The sequence below is a fragment of the Dasypus novemcinctus genome, chromosome 6, assembly GCF_030445035.2.
Source record: "Dasypus novemcinctus isolate mDasNov1 chromosome 6, mDasNov1.1.hap2, whole genome shotgun sequence".
NCBI lineage: Eukaryota > Metazoa > Chordata > Mammalia > Cingulata > Dasypodidae > Dasypus > Dasypus novemcinctus.
The window spans coordinates 33,072,616-33,096,491 of record NC_080678.1 but is presented as its reverse complement, the minus strand read 5'-3'; the positions used below and the strand labels follow the sequence as shown (position 1 = coordinate 33,096,491).

Genomic DNA, 23,876 nt, shown 5'->3' with positions numbered 1-23,876 from the left:
TTTGGGTTTTGCTTCTTTCACCTAGATTCACCCATGTTCTTACGTATATCAGTGAATGTTCCTTTTCATGGCTGAGTGATATTCTACTGTGTAGATATGCCACAGTTTGTGTAATTCATTCAACAACTGAAAGAAATTGAGGTTGCTTCCAGTTTTGAGCAATTATAAATAAAGCTGATATAAATATTCACAAAAACATAAACTTTCATTTCTCATGAATAAATACCAGGGGTACAATAGCACATGTTTAACTTTTTAAGAAATTGCCAACCTACTTCCAAAGTGACACCCTTTTGCATCACCACCAGCAATGTATGAAAGTTCTAGCTGCTCCACATCTTCATCCAACACTTGGTATTGTCAGTTTGTGTTGTGTGTATGTGTGTGTGTAGCCATTCTGATAAGGGCCTACTGGTAGCTCCTTGTCATTTTAATTTATACTTCCCTAATGACTAATTATGTTCTCCCCTCTATACATGGGTGGTTAAAGGGAAACTTTCCAAGCAATCTTAGTGTCCTGATATTTCCTTGCCAGCCCTCTCCCAGGTGCCTGCTATCTATCCTGTGTTTTATCATAACCTTCTTTGACCCTTCTTGGACCAGATGGACAGCTGTTTAATGGCTCCATAGGAACTTTTTCCTCAGCCCCTCACCACAGACCCAACTCTAGGGACAGCTGGAGGCAGCTCATGGTAATTGTTTTTCTCAGCAGGCCCTGGTTCCCTTGTCTTAAGGGTCTAGGGAGGTGAGTAACAGATTATCATGCCACCTGGACTCAGTACTCTGCCAAGGGGCTGTCGGGTTCTCTCTGTACCTCAAATTGATTCCAAAAGGGAAAGTAGGCCACATAGGCCTGACACCTGTACCGTCCTCTTTTATGGGTGCTGTCACATTCTGGGACAATTCTCCTTGGACGGCTGAGACCATCAGCAACAGTCTTAATTCTGGTTTCAAACAACAGTGGAAAAAGTGTGTTTGAAGTTTATCTGATGCCAACTATCTCCTTGGATGGAGAAGAGTTAAAAAGTGTGTCTTATTCAATTCCTTTACACTGGACATAGTGTTTCATGATACATTTGTGCCAGAATTATATGAGTAAGTAAATACATGTGTACATTCACACACACATACAAGTTTGGGTCCACTGGGTTACAACATATACATATTTCTTACTTGTATTGCAATAAAAAAAATGTTTAGAAGCTGTTGGCCTACAGTACACAAAAGCAAAGTGCCCTCCAAACTTATAGTTCAGGTATACAGGACAGGGAGCCAGAAGGCTATTCAATAATCATGTTAGACCCTGAACTATTCAAATACAAATGGGAAGTGTTGTGGTTGTTCAGGCTGGAGGGAGATTGCCATGGTATGTACAACTGCAGGAGAAATGCTTTTGGAGCCAGAAGTGGGACTTCCCTGGAAGTCTCTCCTACACATTTTCTGTGCCTGTTCTCCCTGATTTTGCTCTCAGAGTATATGAGGCACCCAGAAAATATCTTTGTGAGTGGTGGAACTCTCAGTGGGGAAACACTGTACTGCTGAACATGCTTATCTGGAGGAGCACAAGAAGCAACTGAGTGGCTGATAATTTGTGCTGCCAAGCATCCAATCAGAAGGCAGGGTTATAGTGGCAGGAGCCCCACAGGAGCAATGGGTCATGGACCCAGGAATCTGTGTCTGACCTGTGCATTTTCTTCTGGGAAGTAGCTAGCAAGGCTTTAGGTGCTTGTTGGAGAAGGACCAGTTGGCTCCAAAGAGAGTCCTCTGGAGTCATGTTCTGGTAGTCTGGCAGAAAAGGCACCAGTTAAGAGAACAAGCTCTATCAGGTAGAAAGTTCTAGAAAAAAACTAGATTCCTTTCTCTGTGAGGAAGAATTGATAATCAAGTTTGAGAGAAACACCTTTCCATTTGGTTTTAAAAACTGAGGTGATCTGAGGGCCTCATAGCTCCTCGATGAACATATAAGATGCCAGTCTGGCAAAGCCTCAACCTTCCTGAACTGGGCACTGACTTTAAGCAGTTAGGTAGGGTCCTCTGAAGGAGGGGGCAACTCTGATACCACTGCCCCTCCCTCACCTTGACTTCTGTTTTTACCCTACTCTCCATTTAAGTTAGGAATCTAATCAATTCTCTTTTTGGCCTTTTGTTAGATTCCCCTGGTTGAGTCCTTCCCAGATAAATCTCTTATCCTCCTGATATTCTCTGACTACATTTTTGTTTGTTTGCTTTTATTTAGGTTGACATTCTCTTTCAAGGCCTATCAGGAAAATAAAAAGAAGAAGGACTTTGTATTTCATTAGCTAAATTAATATAACTAAAAAAATAAAGCTCACGTCATGGAACTCTTTCCTCTGCCTCCCATTCATCTTCTCTTGGAGCTCAAATAAACCTGATAAGACCAAGATTCTCAAAAGAGTGGGGTCATATACAATTCAATATTTGAGTTATTTGAGTATTATCAAGAAAACCTTCCATTCAACCTCTTGTTTATATTTGTTTAAACTATGCGAATCACCTTTTAGCTTTGGAACATGCTGGAACTTCCTCAGGAATTTAAAGGAATCTTTCTTTCACATAAGACATTTCCATTCTAAACATCTGATCTCATTGTCCAGTATATAGACGTCGAAGGAATAAAAGTTTGAGTCAAGCCTACTTACCTCAGACCCCTTCTGGATAATAAATCTCTTTTAATCCTCTAGCTCTTGTTTTGTGGTGGTGTTTTTCTCCCTTCATAATATCAAGAGTATGCAAATCTCAATAAATTGGGAATCCTGGCAAGGTTCTCAGCATTATCTCATGTCTTCTTTACCAGCCAACTGGAAACTAAGAAGCAACAGCACCTATTTAGCCTATTTCAAAGTGACCGTTGGCTGTGACCCAAAGATGATATGTAAGTTATCCAAGGTGACACAGTGAACCAGAGATGGATGCCAGGCCCCAAAATATCTACCTACTAGTAGTCAGGATACTTGGAGTTCCACCAATTAGGATTATCCCTCGATGCCCTGAAAACCTGTCTACAAGGGCATCCTGTAAAAAAGGCATATTTTCTGACAGGGGTAACTCCTATCGTTGTTGTCAATGACTCCCACCTCATGTCAAATGTTAGTAGCTAATTAAGGATAAGGCCCTTTAGAACAAAGTGCAGTGACATGTGTAGGGAGGAAAAGCAGATAACTAAAAGGGGGATGGGGCATCTGCGGGGGGGTGAGGGTACAGAGAAAAACTTCTTCAGCTTCTTCTTATTCAGATACTATATGGCTTGCTGCATTTCTCACCGTGTTCCCTGGTCTTCTCTTTTTTTGTGTCTCCAACAACCTATAGAAAAATGCTAGGACTTCTCCCAAGGTTTCTCCAAGAGTAGAGGTGTTTTAGCCCGACATGGTTCTCCATCTTTTGCCCTTTTTCCTAGGTAGCAGGTATCAAAGGGATATTTCTGGCAAACAAGAAGGTGGATGACCAGGTGAAGACATACATTACCTACAACAAAGGCAGGGATTGGCGCCTACTGCAAGCCCCAGACATGGACCTCAGAGGGAGTCCAGTGCATTGCCTGCTGGTCAGTCATCCAGTCTCATCCTTGCTCACAGGGCAAGCTGGTTACCTGGGGATATCATGCTTTATTCCCTCAAGGGGTCTTATGTACTTAGCTGGTCATGCGCAGGGATTTCCTTCAACTCCCAGGGATTGGTCTAATGGCTCAGACTGCCACATTTACTTACCTGAAGTGCTGCTGCTCTAAGTGGGGTGGGAAGACAGTTAATTAATAATATCATTCACAACACTCAGTGTCCTCTTAAGAGAAACTCTTCTAAGATCCCAGAAATGGTTATGTGTCTCCCAAGCAAAATATTGCATTTTATCACTTATTAAAACCAAGGATATAGTAGCAAATAGAAGAGACAGGGATCTTCCCCTTTTGCAGGTTCCATTCTCATTCCATTTTCCCTTTTTACTTTGGGGGTTTGGAGGCTCAGAGACAAATTGCAGCCCAGTTCTGGAAACTGGTCACATCATGATTTTTTCCCCCTCAGACCTTACCCCTGGCTTCATCTTACATTGTTAAACTAATTTTTTTTTACCCAATGCCATCATCTTCTTATTTATTTATTGTATAGTGTACATCTTTATGAATCCCCAACTCCTTTAAGAAAGCTGTTGGGGGGGGGGGAATAAATAAATCACATAAACATATGCATTTGAGATCAAAAGCTTCAAATATTTTAAGCTAAATTCAAGTAAAGTTATAAACAGAAGCCTAATACATAAAGCAGAAATGAAAAGAATCTGGTTGAAGTGAGTAGAGAGCCTGGAGAAGTTTCACTAAGCCTCCCCTCATCACCTGTCCCAGTCACCCCTCAGAGCTCCAGGAAGCTGAGTTTGACACAGATAGTCAGAATCCATATGGGCAAAGGTCGGGGTCGCCCTGTGAGAAGAAATAGTCTGGGAGGCTTCAGAAGGCAGACCATGAACTGACCTTGCTGGGTGGGTAGGGAGAGGGAAAGTCATACCATGGCGGGTGGGATTGGACGCAGGGATTAGCCTTTTATGGGTGTTCAGGGCAGCTTATGATGTGAGCACACTCTGGTAGAGGTGCTCCTGCCCAAAATTAAATATGCACTTGTCACCCAATACCTTGTTTTTTTTGAAACTGGACTGCCCATCTCTAGATTGAGGGTGTGTGTATGTCAGAAGTTTCCTGGAATGATGCTGTTTTCTTCTCCCTTTTAGCCCTTCTGCTCCTTACACCTGCATTTGCAGATCTCGGAAAACCCGTATTCCTCAGGAAGAATCTCCAGCAAGGAGACAGCCCCAGGGCTTGTGGTGGCTACGGGTAAGGAAGATATTCCCTGGGCATCTCTTTCACTGAAGGCTTTGGGAATCAGTTTGTAGCCTACTTTTGAATCTTGGATCCATATGGGCACCAGATGATAACTGGCACTCTTTCCATCTTTAGACCCCAAGCTAAGAACCCAGAGCTCTGGGCGTTGATAACTTCTAGGTTAATGCATCATCTCACAAGGTCATAGACCCATCCCCGGTGGTTAACAAGAGGCCAGAGTTCCTCTCAAGGTAAACTGACTGATAGGAAAGACGGTTTGTAATAAGGAATTCTCACTTTAAGAAAAACTTAATATATGAACTGCTTAACTCACCAAATATAAGTTGGGGTGGTTTTCTCTTTACACAGAGGATTCTTTACAAAGGGTTTTGCCCCAGAGCTGTTTTTAATCAGGAGGTCGCTGGTGCATGTAAAGGTTTATTTACACATGATTAACCACTTGGCTGAGAGCCTGGGGAAAAGGGCAGAAAAACTTAAGGCTGCATTGTTGGAACCACTGTCCACTGAACATCAATCAGAAATGAAGATAAAGGAATACTGAAATGAAAACGAAAGTCTCTGGGGAAGTGTGCTCTGATTTGCATGCATTTGATTTACATACATCTTTTCAGGAATACATTGATGGCATAAAGCAAGGCAGACTTCTAATCTTACAAGTTAGAACTCTGGTGTTAGGCAGCCTTTTTCTAATGAAAGCAGATCAATTCACTGTGAATTTCAAAGTTGGTACATTCATTTTCTGTCATCAACCCGAAGCTTCCCCCCACCCCCACCCCTCTCCAACAGTTACTGCTCTCCTAGATGTGGCTTTCTTCTCCAAGCATCTAACATCGTAAACTTTTAAATGACACCAGTGACCAACTGCTCTTACAAGCCTGATTGTTAGCATCACCTTCTGCCATTCACCTTCTGCCATTTAAGCCAACTCCTCTGAAACCCATGTGGATGGGATACTACATATGTAAGGTTGCTGGTCTGAGGTAGCCAATAGCAAGAGATCAGAGCAGACTCTGTCACTGTCCTTGCTTGAAGCGTGCTCCCCCATACTCCCCACCATCTCCGGGGCTGCTACATCCTACACCTTTCCTGAAGACCTAAGGAAGACCCTGGCAGGGGTCAAAACAACACTGGATAGTGATCAATAAGAAAAGTTAATATTATTTGGATGCTTACTCTGTAGCTAGGCACAGTTCTATGTGACTAAGTCACTCTGAAGTGCAGTGTCTTCTTTGGTAAAGTGAGGATAATAGTACTAACATAATAGCACTGTAGGATTAAATGAAGCCATGAAGGTAAATTTCTTAGAACAGTGCCTAGGGCATACTGAATGCTCAGTATATGTTACCTGTTATCATAACTAATATTGCAGAAGTTAAACTGCTCTTCTTGCCTTGGGAGACTAAAATGAACTCATCTCCTTCAATGAAATCTATAGGTCATATGCATGCCCTGGGGCAATAAGCTGAAGCCAATTCAGGAACCCTGCCCTGCAGCTTTCAAATTTGAGCTCTGACACTTGCCTAGTGAATTTAGGAGTTCTTTGACCAATGAGCTTCTGTTCCCTTGTTTGTAAAGCAGGGATGCTTTCTACCTTGTGGGAGGGTTGTAAGAATTAGAGACGGAAGAGAATGTGTTTACATGACCCCACAGGGTGTTTAGAGCAAAGTAAATTTTATCAGTGGTCGAAGTTATTACCTGTGAACAGCATTTGCCTCTAAATTAATCTAACATTAAGTCTAACATTAAAAATGTGTCTTTTCATTCTTTTAGTCTCTGTATATTAGAATTGACTTCCTTTTCTTCTTCCCTTTGAAACTTTTAAGGCTTTGTGTAGTGCCCTGTGACACTGAGTGGGGCCTAACACCACTTGCAAAGTCTACAGGAAAAGCCAGAGCTAGATCAGTGGGCAGTGCCTCCTCATATCCAGCATCCCGTATCTGGCTTTCCTGATCTTCCTGGGGGATAAAAAGTAAATTATGACGCAAGCAGGTATGTCTCCAATGGCCTGTTCTGAGCCTACTCTCCAGGGCTCTTTCCCACACCCCTGAACTCTTTCTTACCTGCCTTCATGTATTGATGATCTTGGGCACTGTGCCCTCCACACCAAACACTCACTCCCTCTCCCCACCTCAGTCTGAGTCCTGGTCTCAGGGAAGTATACCTGTGACTCATAGCATCTCAGAAGGCACTTCCCAGCCTGAAGAGTTTGACAATGGCGTTTAGCAGGCAGAAACACTGGGGCTCTCAATATCCTTAAGGACATGGTTTCAAGCTGGTGGTAAAGACCTCACACTCACCAGTGCTTCCCAATGTGCAAAACTCTTTCATTGTCTTAATCTCACAGTGATTCTGATGTAGAAAGGGTGATTACTATTCCTAGTTTACAGATGAGGAGATACCGACTGAGTGGGAACAGATGTCACAGTCGAGCCTACACTCTCCGGGCTCCAAGTCCAGTGTCACCAAAAAGGCAGCAGCAAAACCCCCATCACTGACCCGCTAAGCTTTGAGTGGCAGAAGAACCCTAGTCTTCTCTCCATCTCACTCCTTCCTGTCTTCTATCGCACCACTTAAGTGTGTAATGGCTGCATCTACCTCTTCCAACCTGTGCCAGAGGCTGCTTAGGCTAAGTCTCCCCAGTTCTACTCCAGCAGTGAAGTTATTATTCAACCCTGCCTTCTCTGTCACCATAACTCAGACTCTTCCTATCAGAGCCTGTCCACATGGCCGCTTGGGGACTGAAATTGTTCAGAGATCAAATTGTCCTGGGTCCATCTTCTCTGCCCCTGCATCTAGATACCAACTTCATTGTCCTTGTGATTAGCATCATTTCTTTCAGGGTCCCTTCAGTTGGCTGAAGGTATTTCCAAAAACACTGTGAGCTTTGGGTCTTGACCCTCACAGAGCTGCCAAAAGCAGTCCAGTTGAGTTTTCAGGCTGAGGACATTGGCAGATCCAGTCCTGGAAGCTAGTGATGGGTGGTGAGATCTTTAGAAGCCATGCCAGAGATGGAAAGTACAGAGCTCTGGGACAGTTAATGCCCCTGCCGCCCTCTTTCCACCTTTGTAGACATTACTAATCTATCATCACACTCTTTTCTGTTGAAACCAAGCGTGACCTCTGAATCCTTCTTAGCATGATGTTCCAGGCAGCCACTATCTAACAACTCTAGTAGATGTTCTTTTCCCTATTCCTCTTTCCTTAATCATCTGTGTCTTCTAAAACCTTTTTCTGGGAAGCAGAATTCCAAATTCCAGGCAGATCTCTGTAGAGCTGTAAGACTCTCCCCCTCCACTCACTTCTGCTGCCTGAGCCCTGAGCCCTGAGCCCCAGGGTTATTTTTGGAAGCTTGAGTGTCAAAACAAAGTTGTAGCTGTGTGCTCCCCGATGCTGACGAGAACTTGACAAGCTGTAGCCTGGCTTTAATTTTTCATTTTGAAGCATTAAATGTCAGGAGCTCAATTAACATTTTCATTATTGCATTTTTATTGTGTTCTTATTTAGGCTACAGATGTGTAGGAGCTAACATTCCCTCCCTGCTATTTTTAAAGAAAAAATATCAGCCAATATGATAAACTCTTACATGTTTAGGGTATCTTCCTGGTTCTCAGTACCTCCCCAAATGCATATCAACTTGGAACAGAATTCAATCATTTGTTTATTCATTCGTTCTTCTTTCCATAATTATTTATTGAGCAAACAACTCCTGAGTTAGGGGCACTGTCTAGGCTCTATAGGACATTCCATTGAGGAAACAGGGGTAATAGAGATAGGATGGAAAATCTTGATCACTAGCTTTTTAATAAAAAGGAAAAGAAGAGGAGTCAGAAGAAGAAGGTGTAAAGGGATGGAAGCAGTAAGTGTGGTCAGTCTAGGAATAAACCAGATGACTTCTCCCACTGTGGTTGATGGCCATGAGGCTGGGTCCCATCACCTTATTCTGGGCTCTCTAGAGTTTAGGTAGCATGGTCTGGGCCACTGTTTGACTTACCTGCCCAGCACTCAAGGGTCACATTGCCAAGTTTAGGTTGGAAACATGCATGGGCACACACGCACGCACACATACACACACCAGGTTGCTTAGGTTAAAACCATGCTTGAGGTGGAAGAGGTGGAAGGTGCTCCCAGGCCCAGCTTCTCCATGAATGTACACTCTTCCAGTCTTTGCCATTTTCAGGGGACATCTGTCAAGAGCAATTTAAGAGATTATTGGTATACAGTGACTAAGTCAGGATACCCAAACTAATCAATATTTGATTCTTTTAATCTTACTGTTTAGAGAAACAGGGTGAAATTTCTGTCATATTATTTACTTTTTCCCACATTGGGTTTTCTTTCTGCTGGGTATGTGATATGATACCAAGAAAGAGACAGTATGTGTCACCTGAAACACCTGTTGGCAAACCTTGCTCTTTACTACCCACTCCCCCAAGCCCAAGCACACTTATTCTGACACTTTGAAATGATCTGCTTATGTTTCAGGCAACATTGGCCCGGAGCTCTCTTACACCGATGTTGGTGTGTTCATCTCCTCTGATGGGGGCAACACGTGGCGACAGGTAACTGGGTGATTCAGGCACAGAAAAAAGACATTAGGGCAGGTTCTGCCAACATCTCCCCTCCTCTAGATTCTTAGTCATGTTATGACTTTGAGGTTGTAAAAAAAATTGAAGCAACTCCTCAGTTTGGTCAATTTGGCGGCAGAGAAGGGTGAAGGTTAAATAGGAAGAGCACTGTGCAGTGATTAGGAGCAACTGGAATTTTCCTAGTTCATTCATGCTTCCATGCAGTGATAGGTGTTGAACAGTCACAGCATGCTAAGTCCTATACTGGTTGTTTGAGCTACAACAGTTAAAACTCTATCATGAATATCATTCATGTACCATGGGATCTTGGCAAGCAGATTCCTTCACTTTCTGGATCTGTTTTTCATCTACCAGATGAAGAGGTTAGAATATTAAAACTGTCAAAGCCATGGAAGCCTATAGTTATTTCAGTGGTGTGTAGGCTAAGTATAAAACAGCTTAAAATATCCATGGCTACATGAAAAATTAATTCTATTTTACAAACATTTGCAAGAGTTCTGTCCAGTAGAGCTTTGAGTGATGATAGAAATGTTCAGCATCTGTACAGTACAGTATCCACTGAGCACTTAAAATGTGGCTAGTGTGATGGAATTTTTTATTTTATTTAATTAATTTACATTGAAATAGTCACATATGGCTACTATATTTGACAGCACAAAGTTATAAAATATAAAGTAGGAATCAAGCACAAACCTGAAAAGACAATTTAGTATTTTGGAGGTCCTTTCCTCTAGGAGCTCAAAATTAAGTTAAGGAAACAGGTTCATAACTAACTGCAGTTCAAGGGGACAGTTTTATTTTCATGGTATTTATTTCATGCACAGAAAAGGGAATAATTGATTCTACTAAGGAAACCAGGGAATCTTCAAAAGAAGAGGTGACATTTTGATAGGTTTTCAAGATGAGGTTTCTACCTGTGGAAGACAAGGAAGCAGCACTGGATATATTGTTTGAGGAAGGTGGAGTCACCATCTGAAAGCCGCTTGAACAGGTTCCTATTTGGATCCCTTAGTGAAGATTATCACCATCACCATAACCACCACCATTACCAGCACAATCAAAAAAAGTTCCCAAGCCCCTAGTAGACAAAATTTAAGGACTGCAAGGTACAGAGAGTAGGAGAAGCCAAAGTTCCTGCCCATATGGCCATAATCAGGTGGAGGGGGAAGAGATATATAAATAAAATGCATTCAAATATAAAATAACCTGTTGCAAGTACCAATTGAAGATGCAAGCTGGAATCCAACTCACATAGTACAGAAACTTTGTGAAAGGGAATTTCCCAATAGACAAACAGTTGTCCCTCCAACTCAAGATATAGTTAACCTTCAGGTGGCCACTGCAACATCCCATTCTTTTTGTTGTCACTACATAAGTTTTCTTTCCCCTTTTCCCAAAGGGCTAATGATTCCGCTTTTCACTTCAGTGCTGGCCTGGACAAGAGTTAGCAGTAGCCAGCATGATAGCATTGAGAGGGAAATGTGAGGGTAACTTTCCTTTCCTTCCCTGTGCCAGAGCTCTTCTTGTGGCCCTCACCCTCAGGTTCCAACCTAGCATTTCTATTGTGTGCTTAACCCAAAGCCCTCCTTTGAGCTCTGTAGGGAAAATGCTGGCATTGCAGGACCAGCATATATGTTTATATTTGAAATGTAAATGAATTTCTCTTTAGTTCTTTGTGTGTTGAGTTACCTACCCTTAGTATGTGAATGTCTTATTCCCTAAAAGGTAAAAGTGATAAAGGAAACCAGTTGAGAGGTTTAAGGCTAACAAACCATTTACTTTTTCTCTATGGTGTTCCCTTGGGCATATGTGCAGGGGACCCAACCCCTCCTGTTTCATCCCCTTTAGATATTCTTATACCTCTTATCCCTTTGAGTTCTTATCACTTAACCTATCATCCCAATCTCTCCATATGAGCAGCAAGAGCCACCATCCATGGTTAAGAGCTAGAGGAATTATCCAATCCCACTTTTCTGTAGAAGATCTAAAGTTGGAATCATTTCTATGATGGAGAAATGTTTTTCCTGTTTCAGGTTGGAAAGTTTGAAAGTAGTTTCTAATTGAAGCATTGATATATATGAAATTTGGTTCTGAAGTTCTTTTAGCTCAGAGCCTTGCATCATTGTAGGTACTTGGTTAATGGTTATGGGTAGATGAATGATGGATGGATGGATGGATTGGTGGATGAAAGAGTGAATAAGTGGGTAGCTGGATGGATGAACAGGTAATTTACACATGGATAAATCAAAGGATGAATACCTTTTGGTCCCTGGAAATACTGTTTTCCAGTGAGCATTTAGTGTATGAATCAATAAGCACCTAACTTAGGTCATCATCCAATTTACAGGGGAACCTAGGAGTTGGTGGCTAAGTCTAGGAGTTCAGTCATCATGTACTGTAGTGAAATAATCCTTTCCTCTGGATGACATAGCTGGACATATGTCTGGTTGCCTCTCCTTCCTACAGCACATTAGCTCACAACACCAGTGGAAAGAGTCATGGGGATGCTATTGGAGAGGCCCAGAGAAAATTAGTTGTTCTCTGCAAGCTCATTTCCTCATCTTTCCAGTGGGGATAATAATACTTGGCACACTATCTATAGGGTTGTTGGAAGGCTCACAATTTAGATGGAACAATGCAAACTGTAAACTGTCAAGTGCTATGAAAATATAAGTTGTTGCTATGATTGTTGTTGTTGTTGTTGTTCCAGATCTTTGATGAAGAATACAATGTCTGGTTCCTAGACTGGGGTGGCGCCCTCGTGGCCATGAAACACACACCTCTGCCAGTCAGGCATTTGTGGTAAGGAGAGCTTCCTACCTACTAATGAGCAGCTTTTTAGCAAAGAAGTTTGGAACAAGTTATTCTGTATAGTTTTCCACCCATTTTCCCCCTCATCCATTTATTCATCCATCTTTCCAGCCATCCAGCCATCCAGTCATTTACCTGTCTATTTAATATTCATTACATCATCTAACTCTTAGGTAGCAATAGTGGGCCCGGTACTTCAGATTGGAAAGGATGATGAATGAGAAGAGGTGGTAGGAATGGGGGGTCAGATGTGGCAGAAAAGAACAGGAGGGACCTCTGAATTCAAGCAGCCAGGAGGAGGAATTCAAGATACAGAAGATGGAAATGACTGCAAGAAGGGGCTCAGTGCATTTAGCAGACACTTAGTTCAGTTCTAGATGAGTTGAGTTTGAGATGTCTATGAACATTCAGGCTGAGCTGGCCACTAGTTGTCAGATGTGCTCATCTAAATATCAGGAGAGAGATCTGGGCTGATGCTCTAGATGTGGGAATCATTAGCCATAGATGATAGTTAAAGCCATGGAAGTGGGATCAATACCTCAGAAAAGTGAGCATAGCAAGGAGAGACAAGGCCTACAGTGGAACACTGGTAGACACCAACAGGCAGACAGCAGAAGGAAAATTAAGGAACAGATGTAGGAGAAATGGCCAAAAGGATGTAAAAATAAACCAGGGAAAATGTCATGGATGCTGAAGGAAGGAAGAACTGTGATAAGCAGCATCAAATTCTACAGTCAGTCCAGGTCAGTTATGGAGCAAACCAAAAGCTAGGATTAAGCAATGTAGGAGGTCATTGGTGATTTTGCCACAGTAGATTGAAAAGAGTGATAAAGTCGAAAGTTGCAAGAGATTTAGAAATGAATGAAAAGTAGTGAAATGAAGTAGAGACGTTGTAGATTACTCTTCTCAAGAAAGTAGATCATAGAATGGAAGTGAAGAATGTGAATGTGAGACCCTGGGGTGAGGGCAAAGAGCTGAGTGAGAATATGTTATCATGATGGCTGATTATGATGATGATGATGATGATGATATCATTGTTTTGTTTACATTTTTGGCAGAGGGTGAATGAGTCTCATGTATGTTTTATGTCCTGAAAGGAGAGAATTTCAGGATTCAGATTCAATAATGTGGATATTTGAAGGCACGAAAATTTGGAGTTGGAGGGTATGCAATGTAGAATACAGCTGATTGGATTAGCCATGTGCAGGAGGATGGACCCTGACTGAATGATAATGTTTTTGATTGTGCAAGTTCACCCGTTTTAGAGTAACTGTTTTACTGGGAAACATCAGTTTGTAATCAGAGAAAGGCAGGATACCTGCTGCCAAACCTAAGCAAGAAGCCACCTTGACAAGGACTTAAGGTTTCTCTCAGTTTGATCATTGATTAGGTTGAACCATAAGAAATCGCCATTTGTGCATCAAAAACAGTTGAATATGAGTTATAATACCTCAGCCTAACATGAATTGGAGTGATTATACCTACCACTTTATCATCTTACAGAGATTATGAAAATAAATTTTAAAAAGGCACATGGATATTATGTTGAGTGAAATAAGCCAGACAGAAAAGGACGAATACTATATGGTCTCACTGATATGAATTAAATACCATGAGTAAACTAACAGAATTATACTATAGAGTATACGTTAATAGGAGACAGAATCTGGTTGAGGAGGGGGAACTGATGCTGAATATATGTAGAATGTTTAATAAGTTTGACTCTAAATATATGGTAATGGATAGAGTTGATGGCAACACCTTATAATGAGTATAACTAACACTGCTGATTTATAAATGTGATTGTGGCTGAAAGGGGTATTCTAGGGAGGTTATTGTTAATTGAAAGACAGCTACGGGATAATCTAGGGACTGTATAATACAGCGATTTCTGTGGTAGATGAGGATTGTTTAATAATACAAATACAAGGATGTTCTTCAATTACAAGGTGTTAAGAATATTGTGAAAAATGGGGAAATACAACTAATGTAACTTATAGACTGTAGTTAAGAGTAATGTTGTAATATTTTTGTAGCAAAGTCAAAGAAGTTACTGTATCAAAGCTAAAGGTCAAAAAAGAATATGGGGTTTAGTGTTATGAGACGTGAATATCATCAAGCATTTTCTTTTCATTTTCTTCACTAACGAGACGTTGGTAATATCATTTAACTAGTCTGTGCTCATTTATTCATCTTTTGGAATACTGGAGAAACAGTTGGGTTTGTTTTTAGGATTAAATAAGGTAAAAGTGCCTGGACAGGGTTATTTTTAAGTAATGCTTCCATACTTTGTTAAGCTGTCTTTTGTCTGTTACTTTATTTTTTAAAGTTGAAATAAAGTTTAAAAAACAAAAGGTACATGGAGCCATTGTAAGAAAAGTTCTATACCAACCCAAGGATAGCTTGTGAAAGTCCCCAGTGTAATTGTTTGTTATCCTTTTGCTATTGATCATATAATATGCTTTCAGGTAGTATCAGAAGACTGGATATTATTGATAGCCAAACTTATTGGGGTATAAATACATTCTAAACCCTTTACATTAATTCTCTCTCTTAATCCTTGAAACAGCCATTTATGTTATTTATTATTGTCCATTTATAATGGCGTGGAATTGCAGACATATTCCATTTCTTGCTCAAGGCTACACAGCTAGTATCTGGCAGCACCAAGTGGGTCTCTGTCATGGATAGTCTCCAATTGTTAAATTTCTAGATGTTTTCTAGATCAGTGACATAGTTCTGCTTTCTGGAGCTCAGAGTCAAGATAAGGAGGTTAGATAGTTCATACACCCTAGAAATCAAAGCAATGCATACTAAGGGATGTGGGCTAAGTATCTTGTCAGAATCTGAGATAGGACTGGAGCCCTGCCTGGTGAGAGAGGGAATCTTTCCGCAGCAGGTAGCATGAAGACTGATCCTTGATGGAAGGATATCAGGAGGTGCAGGAGTGGTGAGAGGCAAACAAAGTATCAGAAAGTGCTGAGCAAAGCCTGGAATTCAGGAAGTGTAGGGAATGCTCAGAAAACTATGTTTGGTTGGAGCCCCAAATAAGAGTAAGCAATGGTAGCTAGGACTCAGAGGGCCTTAAATGTCATTTGAAGGGGTTCAGATTGAGCCTGTATGTACTTTCTTCTATTATCAAGACCATCTGTTGCTGTGGAGGCAAGAGCTATCTCTGTAGGACTTTGATTCCCGTAGAGAACAAGTCTTAAAAAAAGTTGACATGTGTATTTGTTTTTTTGTTGTTGCTTTTTTTTTTTTTTCTCTTCACCAAGAAAGACAGTATTTCTTAGGCTCTCTCATTATGTCTCAAGAACCTCCATCTAAATCTCAATGAAAGAACTGGGAAATGCTCTGTAGACCAATAGAGTTGGAGAGACTCTTTTCCTTAAGGCCTGGGAGAGGGAGTGACAATGCCATCTTACCCTTGACCTGATTTCTCCTTGATTATGGTGGAGGCTTAGCCCTTATTGGAACACTGGTTGATATGTAGAGACTTTTGTACAGAACTTTTCTTGTGCTGAAGAAAAGAAGAGTTTGTTGTTGTTGTTGCTGTTTCCTTTGGAAGGTAGAAGAGGAGAGAACATTTGATGTGGAAGGAGTACCCGGAGCCCAGGGATTGGAGATGGTTATGGCTCCGGCGAATCTGAGCATTCTTATATCCGATCATTCCCATTGTTCTGTAGTGGTTTCTCTCCAGAGACTTCACTTCAAAAGGAGCACTTGTCTGGGCATGCCTGGAGGGAGGCCATCCAAGTTTGGGAAAATTATTAAGCATTCACTCAGGGATATGCAATAATCAAACCATGTCTCTCAAAGTCATCAGTACAAAGTTTTAGTTTTCCTTTGTACCATATAAAATCTTTTTTTTTTTTGCTAAAGGTATTTGTAGAATTCAGAAAAAAATAATTGCACTCTGACTGAATTTCCTTTTATAATACTAATGATAGGACTACCCTCATTAGTTTGCTCACTCCAATATACAAAGTATTAAAGGTGATTTTTCAAAATAAGCTTTCAAGATGACACTAACCCATAAAGGCTTCAAATACTTCTTTGAACTTGTTGGACAGGTACCATGCTTGCTCTATTTGGTGTTCTCTGAAACAATCTTGAAAAATGGTAAAAAGCCAGCTCCTGCATATGTGTGTCAGAAAATGACAACAACAACAACAACAACAAATAACATTCAGGGGTTTTCCCTTGCACTTCTTTCTCAAAGACTGAGTGATTTGTAGGGACTATACTGTGTCTTTATCATAAGGGTTTCCTTAACAAAAATATTCATGATTTTGTCTCCTGCTTATGAAATGCAAAACTTGTGAAACTCAAGTGCAGTTTCTTCATCACTTATAGCTTCTAATTAAATTACGATTTTCAAGGTAAACAAATAGCTCATTTAAGTAGAAGAAAGTTTAAGTAATTAGTTCACTGGTATTTTCTTTGTGGCTCTCAGCCAGGCATTATTAGGTAAACAGACATGTGTGTGTGTGTATATATATATATATATGCATCTATGTATATATATATATGCATAGAAAAAGAAACACTGGCCTATGCACTTTTACACAAGAGTATAGTGGCACTCAGATTTAAATAATAGCCACATTGCCTTTCAGAGAAAATAGGAGTCATAATTGAAAACCTGGGGAAACTTTAGCTAGGCTAACAAGGCATACCATTTCTGACAAATTGAAATGATAGGTAACTAGATATGCATGAAGACAAAACAGCATATAAATGAACTCATCTATTTGTGACCATGTACATTTGGATGCATAGATATTAAAACCTAAGTGCTATTGGAGGTAAGCCATCCATCCATTATTACCTTTGTACCTTTAGAAGCATTAGTATGAAATGAACAATGGAATCCTACAGACTTCAGTGCTCTGACGAAAACTCACAATAGGAGTGCCTAATCGGTAGACAGGGGTCCGACTGTTTGCTTAGCCCTAACAAGCTCTCAGTGTCTCATTTCAATGGGATGTTCTTGGAAACAGAAAGGAAAACATCACCTGGCCTTTTGTGTTCCTTTGTTCTTATATAAATGGTTGTGGGTACTGGCATTCTGTTCAGAGAAACATTCGCATGGAAACAATAGTTCCAACCAATGCATGCCTCTGAGAAGCAGAAGTGTGTGTGCTATTCTGAAGAACTCCCAGCTGGCTAAATGCCACCATCTCATGCACTTGGGATTTAAAAAAAAACAACAACGGAGCAACGCATCTCACCTGAGGCAAGGACATTGATTCTCATTGACCAATTCAAATCTCATTTCTATGCTAGAGTTTTCAGAGGAGGATTCTGTTCTCCCAAGACTATTCCTTTCAGTATATTTGATCTCAATATTACTAAAGTCACAGAAGCATGGGTAGAAGAGCCTTAGAGGTCATGGAGTCTGGTATCACACCTAGCATTGCTGATGCCTTTGTGACACCCCACTGGGTCACCCAGTGTCCCCAGAACACCACAGTGTCGGCCAACTTGCCAGAGCCCAAGACAGCAAGTTCTCATCATGTATAACAGCTTTGTTGTTAGAATCTGTTACATCTACTTGTAATTTCTTCACATTGGCCCCTGTTTTGCAGCACAGATCTGTGAAGAATAAATCTTTTCTGGGATTGAATATAATTTTTAGATTCATCAGCCAGAAAGGAGCTCAAGAGATTTTTTTGTCTAGCCTTACTCTGTTTTAGATATGGCACTCAAGGCAGATTTTATGCATTTGTTCATTTATTTCTCACATATTCATTGGGCATCTACTATTTATCCAACATTTAGTATAGGGGCTAGAATATACTGTTGAACAGGACAAAGTACTTGGGAGTCTATATTCTTGTCCACAAATACTTGACTATTCTCTTTAGAAGAGTCACAAGAATGGAAATGTTTTCTCCTTTAATCTTTTTTAAAATTGATGTATCCAACTACATTCTCTCTGACTTCATTCACAGACATTACTCCTTTTTCAGTAGGCAACAAATAGGAGTTAAAAAACTATTTGGAAGCTAATTTAAAAAAATTAAAATGTGGTGATAATTAATTCAGTTCTTAGCTGTCTTGTCCCTGAACTGTCTTTAAATCATATAACCTATTTCTTGGACAGTCTGTTTTTTCCCTTTAATCATATTTCCAAATGTAAATGCCCACATTCAATCATTCCCATTATAGATCCATTTCTCCAAAGGTCTCCTTGGCAGCACCACAACATGGAAATACAAAAACAACAACAACACACACACACCTGAACTTTGATGTGGACCAAAATGGAAACAAACAAAAAGCATTTTTTCTCCTGTTCTTCCCATTTGTCTATTTCAATTACTTAAGTAAAAAATATCCATGCTGGGAGTGGGTATAGCTCAGTGGTTGAGCCCCTGCTTTGCACAGAGGTCCCGGGTTCAATCCCTGGTACCTCCTGAAAAAAAACAACAACAATGTTGCCCTTGATTTCTTTATTTTGCTCATGCCTCCATCATCAACGCCTATTGATGTCACCTCTAAAAATATTCTAAATCTTTCCATCTCTCTATATCTCCAGTATTATAACTTTTGTCCAAACCTCATCTCTTACTTGGTCTCTTAAAAATCACCACCTTCCAAATAATCTCCTCACATCCACTTTGGATCCTAACAATTCATTCAATGCTTCCTTCACAATACAGAGAAGCAAAGTTGACTTTTAAATTTTAAATCAAATAAATTTTCTCCCATTTCATTTAGAAACACAGTCCTTTGTGTTGGTTCCTGCCTTATTTTCTGACTCATTTCCTTCTACAGTTCCTTTTCCCAGTGAATGGCAGCCATTGACCGTCTTTTTATTCTTCCCATTCAGAAACTTCATTTCACATTAGATTTTCCTCTAGAATGACTGTTCCCTTGATCTTTGCATAACTAGTTCCCTATTGTCATCCAGATCTCAGTATAAATGTCTGAGTCCTCACAGAGGGCTTTCTTAAATTTTTAATACAAAGGAGCTATTCAGTCACTCTATTGCATCACTCCTTGCTTGTCATCATGACACTTATTTTTAACTCATATTTTGGTATCCATTTATTTGCATATTGTTTGTCTCCTTAAACTAGAATTTAAGTTCTGTTGAAGTTACGACTCACCTTTCTCTTTCATTGCTTTATCCCTAAGAATGAGGCCATTGCCAAGACCAGGCACTTAATAAGCATCAATAAATATTTGCTGGATGAATTTTATCTTATTTTTATTCACTGATCCTATGTTGCCACTACTTAGAGGTCGACTGGAATTTTATTCTTGTCTCCTTGAGTATTGGCAATCCTACTAATTTCAATTTCACCTGTAGACCTGATAACAAATTCCCAATTCCTTTGTCTTGTCCATTAATGAGCTATTGAACTTAGGAGGAGAATGTGGATCCCTTGGGGATGCTATTCAATAGCTCAGAATATTTTAAAACTCCTAGTCGTGAGAAAAGAGCAGCTGTCACAAATGGCAGGCCTTCCACCGGAAAGCATTTCAGATAACCAAAAGATAAAGTTTTCTAATGAGTTTTTTTTTTTTGGGGGGGGGTGGTTCTTCTAAGGAAATTTTTGTTTTGTTTTGTTTTTAATAATTGCCTCAGCCTGAGATATTCAAGACTTGGAAATTCTCAGTCTCAGAAAGTTACTCGAATGGCACAATCCAGGGCTTCCAAGTGGTACAATGGCCATAAGTGAGATTCCCAGTAGTCATTCCTCACCCTGGCTCTGGAGACCTGTCTCCTTGCTTTCACTTATCCTGTGGATGTTGGATATTGTATATGCTGTCTTCCCCACCTGGATCTTGGCATGTCTCAGTTTTTAAAGAGAAGAAAAATTACCTGAAGTGGTATCTGCTGATCCCATCTTTCCAACTATCCCATGATTCTGCTCCTTCCGTATGACTTCAGTTCACAGAGCAGGCCCTTGATCTTTTACCATTTGTCTTTCCATTTTGGGCTTAGTTTTACCAGGGAACCTCCATCTTGGGGCCAGAAGTCTGTGATGGTCCTACCTTGTCTATTCTGTGGTCTCTCTTCATTGTATAAAGCAAAGATGGCCACTCTTTGCCCTGCCTAATAGTGGCAGTTGTTTGAAACCTTTTCTTCCCTAAGGTGCTGGTGGCACTACAGCTTTGCCCTGCTAGTGCTAATAACTGACCATCATTGATAAATTCTGAGAATGACACAAGTGGCCAGACTTCAACTCACCTAGACTTGTGCAAATTAAGATAGTACCAACCTATTCAAAGTTACCAAAACAAATAAACAAAAAACTTGAATTAATGCTTCCTTACCTTCTTGACTTACCAGACAGAGCTACCTGGTTAGTAGCCATGGCACACTCTGAAATAACTATGATTAATTTAGGAACAAAATAGGGTACATGGCAATAAAGGTAAAGTCCGTTTTCAGTCATGCGTTTACGTTCATTCTTGAAAGGAGAAGCCCATTTCCAGTAGATCTGAAAGCTTCCAAGAAAAGCAATTCAAATCTGTTTACCTTTCTCTGGGACCAACCTGGATGATTATTAGCTTTCCAGTCTATTAAAAAATCTATAATGACCAAGTCCTTAGAAGTCAAGATAGAAACTGAAAATTTAAAACACATAAAAACTTTTTATGGCAAACTGTCTGCTTTTCATTTGTGGACATCAACTCTTGAATATAAAAAAAAATTTGAGGGACCAATTATTTCATCTTGGTAAAGGGATTGACTTTATTATCTTTTTAATTGATACATTGGAGAAGAGAGGATAGTCATGGACAGAGAGAATGAGAAAGACAAAGAAGTAAGTGTGTAGTGAATGGATTGAGTAGGTTGAAGATGAATGGGGAAGAGACTCCACATCCAGATCCTAGCGTCACCGTATATCATGTGTGGAAAATGATTGGACATATTAAGAAAGGGCTCTTAATCGTTCCTTATTTTTTAATCTATTTATTCATAAAGCATATAGATAATAATAACTATGTGCCAGATATTCTGCTAACTACTAGGCTTGCAAAAATAATGGCATGGACTTTGATCTTCAAAAGCTTGCAGTTCAGTGGAAGAGCCAGAAACAATTTTAAAATATATATATACATATGTACTACAATGTAAGGAGCAATAATAAAGATATGTATGATGTGTCAAGGGTTCATTGAAGGAAAAGGCATGTATGATCCCTGAGCTCCCAGAGCTTCCAACCTTGGATTGAGGGATTCAAGACCAGTTAAGAAGTAAAGGTTCAGGACTATAATAGGAGAAGGGTTGGGTGTTCAAAATCATAGAGAAGGGTTGGATGCTCAAAATCATTAACCAGAGTTGGAGATTCAGAGAAGGAATAAGTTAATTGGACCAAGAAGGAACACAGAGGATGAAGCAACTAAAGTTGTATCAGGGAAGAAGCAGTGTCAGGAAAAGCTTCTCAGAGGAAATGGTCTCTGGATTATGACTTCTGGGTAAATCGAGGGGCAAAGAGGTACTTGTTAATGTGTAACATAAGGGAGGGAAGCAAGCACTCAGACTTTCTCAGATCTCCTCCATTAGTTACATTCCCTCTAAAGGGGTTCAGATGCTGTGTCCACAAAGGGCCTTTGGATGAAGGATGGAAAGGTATTGCTTGGAACATCTCAGATACTCAGTGCCCATAAAAGATCCTTAACATGGCATCAGGTAGGGGGGATGATCCTAACATCCACTCTGAACAAATAGGAAATTGCTTTTTATAAGGTTTGATCTGAAAGGCACATACCCCCCTCCCAAAGGGCATACCCTGCACTACTCAATTTATCTGTGTCAAAAACTCCAAGGGTTGAATTGATTGTGCTGTAAATTGAACTTTGGGTTCCATTCTGAGTATTTGAAACGTGACACTTCATCCACTAAGCCCTCCTGCTTGGGTTGTTTTTTCAATTCTACTATGTTGAAATATTTCTGCAGCTTTGGTGCTGTCTGTGACCGAGCCAGGGAATGCAGTTTTGATCAAATCTTGTAATAACGTGGGGGAGATGTTGAAGATTAATGCCTATTGATAGTCTGAATTGCCAGAGAGTGAGTACAGAGGAGAATTTAATAACCTGAAAAATGGTTGCAAAAGAGTATGGTTTTATTTTCAGCTTTTTCAGCTGTCTCTTCCATGTACTTGTTTCCATCCCAGGGTGAGTTTTGACGAGGGTCATTCCTGGGACAAGTATGGTTTCACTTCGGTTCCTCTCTTCGTGGACGGGGCTCTGGTGGAGGCAGGGGTGGAGACCCAAATAATGACGTGAGTACATCTTTTGCTGTAGTAGAAAGGGGCCCAGACAACAGGGTTCTACTTCCTTCTGCCCACAGACCTTTCCTGCTGAACCCTACCCCGGAGCATTTTGATTTCTGGGTCAGTTTCTTCATCTATAAAATGGAAATATTTATGGTTTGCACCAACCAAATCAAAAGGCTGCTGACAGCATTGGAGAGATTTCTAATTGCAAAGTTAAGGTCCTTAATGGAATTTAAAGTGTTATAACAAATTTACATTCGTCCAAACCCTAGCAAACAGAAAGCTTACGACTTCCAATGTGTTTTCTCTTTTTCCAAAGTCTAACGAGGGAGGAGGTGCAGGGATGAAGGGAACAAAACAGCCCACATACTGAAATCAGGGAATGATTTTAAGGGAAATTCCTGGAGGGCATGTGTGTGACACACATTTGATGTTGTTCCAGTTCAGATGATTGATTTGCAGTGAAATTTTTCCTATCGTCTTCTACAATGAAAATAGATGCTCAGGATATAGATCTTAAAGTACTGAAGCACTTTTTGAATATTAAAGAAAAAATACTTTGATACTGCTTTCTAAAAGTATATCAAAATTTAATTCCTTAAGAGTCGATCTCCTGTATGGGTGTATATGCACGTGTATGGAGGGGAGTTTGTGGGGTGGTTAGGGTAACCTTCACTCCCAATTGATCTGAACCCCTTACACCTTAACTCTTTGCTGGACAGAAGTGATTCTGCTGGGCAATGTAAGAGGGAGCTTTCTGTATGGTGGAGTAGGCACAGAAGGATTCAAAGGATTTTCTGTGCTAGTTTGGGGGAAGAGTATCATCTTTTGATTCTAGGGGACACAGGAACTCTGTTAACTTTTGTGTTCATGAATTTGCTTACAGTCTGAATGAGTATTTTCCCAATATGAGATGGATGAACTTTGAGGAGAGGGAAAATTACCAGGGCAAATTCTTGACAGAATGATCAGTTAAAAGTAATTTTAATTCCCCTGGCCCCAGAATAGACCACGCAGCCATGTCCCATCCCTCCTCTTCCATCCTCAACTCCTAACGGTTGACTTGTCCCTAGGATGACAGGAAGAACTCAGTCATGATGAGAAATGGAAAAGACATTGGAGAAAAAAAAACAAACCCACCAAAGCCAGCTTCCAGGACTAGGTCGCCCAAGAAGTGATGCTGGATAATCCCCTGGCTGTGGAGCAATGGTCCAGCAGCTGGCTGTGGTGGGCCTCCCTCTCCTCATTTGTAAAAATGAATAAAAGCTTCCCTTTCTTAGGAAATTCAGCAGGAGCACTGCAAAGGGGGACTACAAAGGTCCCATTTCTACAGGATTTATATAGAGCCTATGGAAAGAATCCCTAGGATTGCCATTGTCTTCATTTTTAATA

General features: G+C 40.5%; 1 protein-coding gene across 1 annotated transcript in view; it reads left to right on the top strand.

The window, feature by feature from the left end:
- SORCS3 (sortilin related VPS10 domain containing receptor 3) overlaps positions 1 to 23,876 on the top strand; it is a 630,681-nt gene that overhangs the window by 536,342 nt on the left and 70,463 nt on the right. The window contains exons 10-14 of the mRNA XM_058298484.2: positions 3,416 to 3,562; positions 4,735 to 4,837; positions 9,329 to 9,405; positions 12,143 to 12,234; positions 22,383 to 22,490. Of these exons, the coding sequence (XP_058154467.1) occupies positions 3,416 to 3,562; positions 4,735 to 4,837; positions 9,329 to 9,405; positions 12,143 to 12,234; positions 22,383 to 22,490 (527 nt within the window). The remainder of the gene's footprint in view (positions 1 to 3,415; positions 3,563 to 4,734; positions 4,838 to 9,328; positions 9,406 to 12,142; positions 12,235 to 22,382; positions 22,491 to 23,876) is intronic.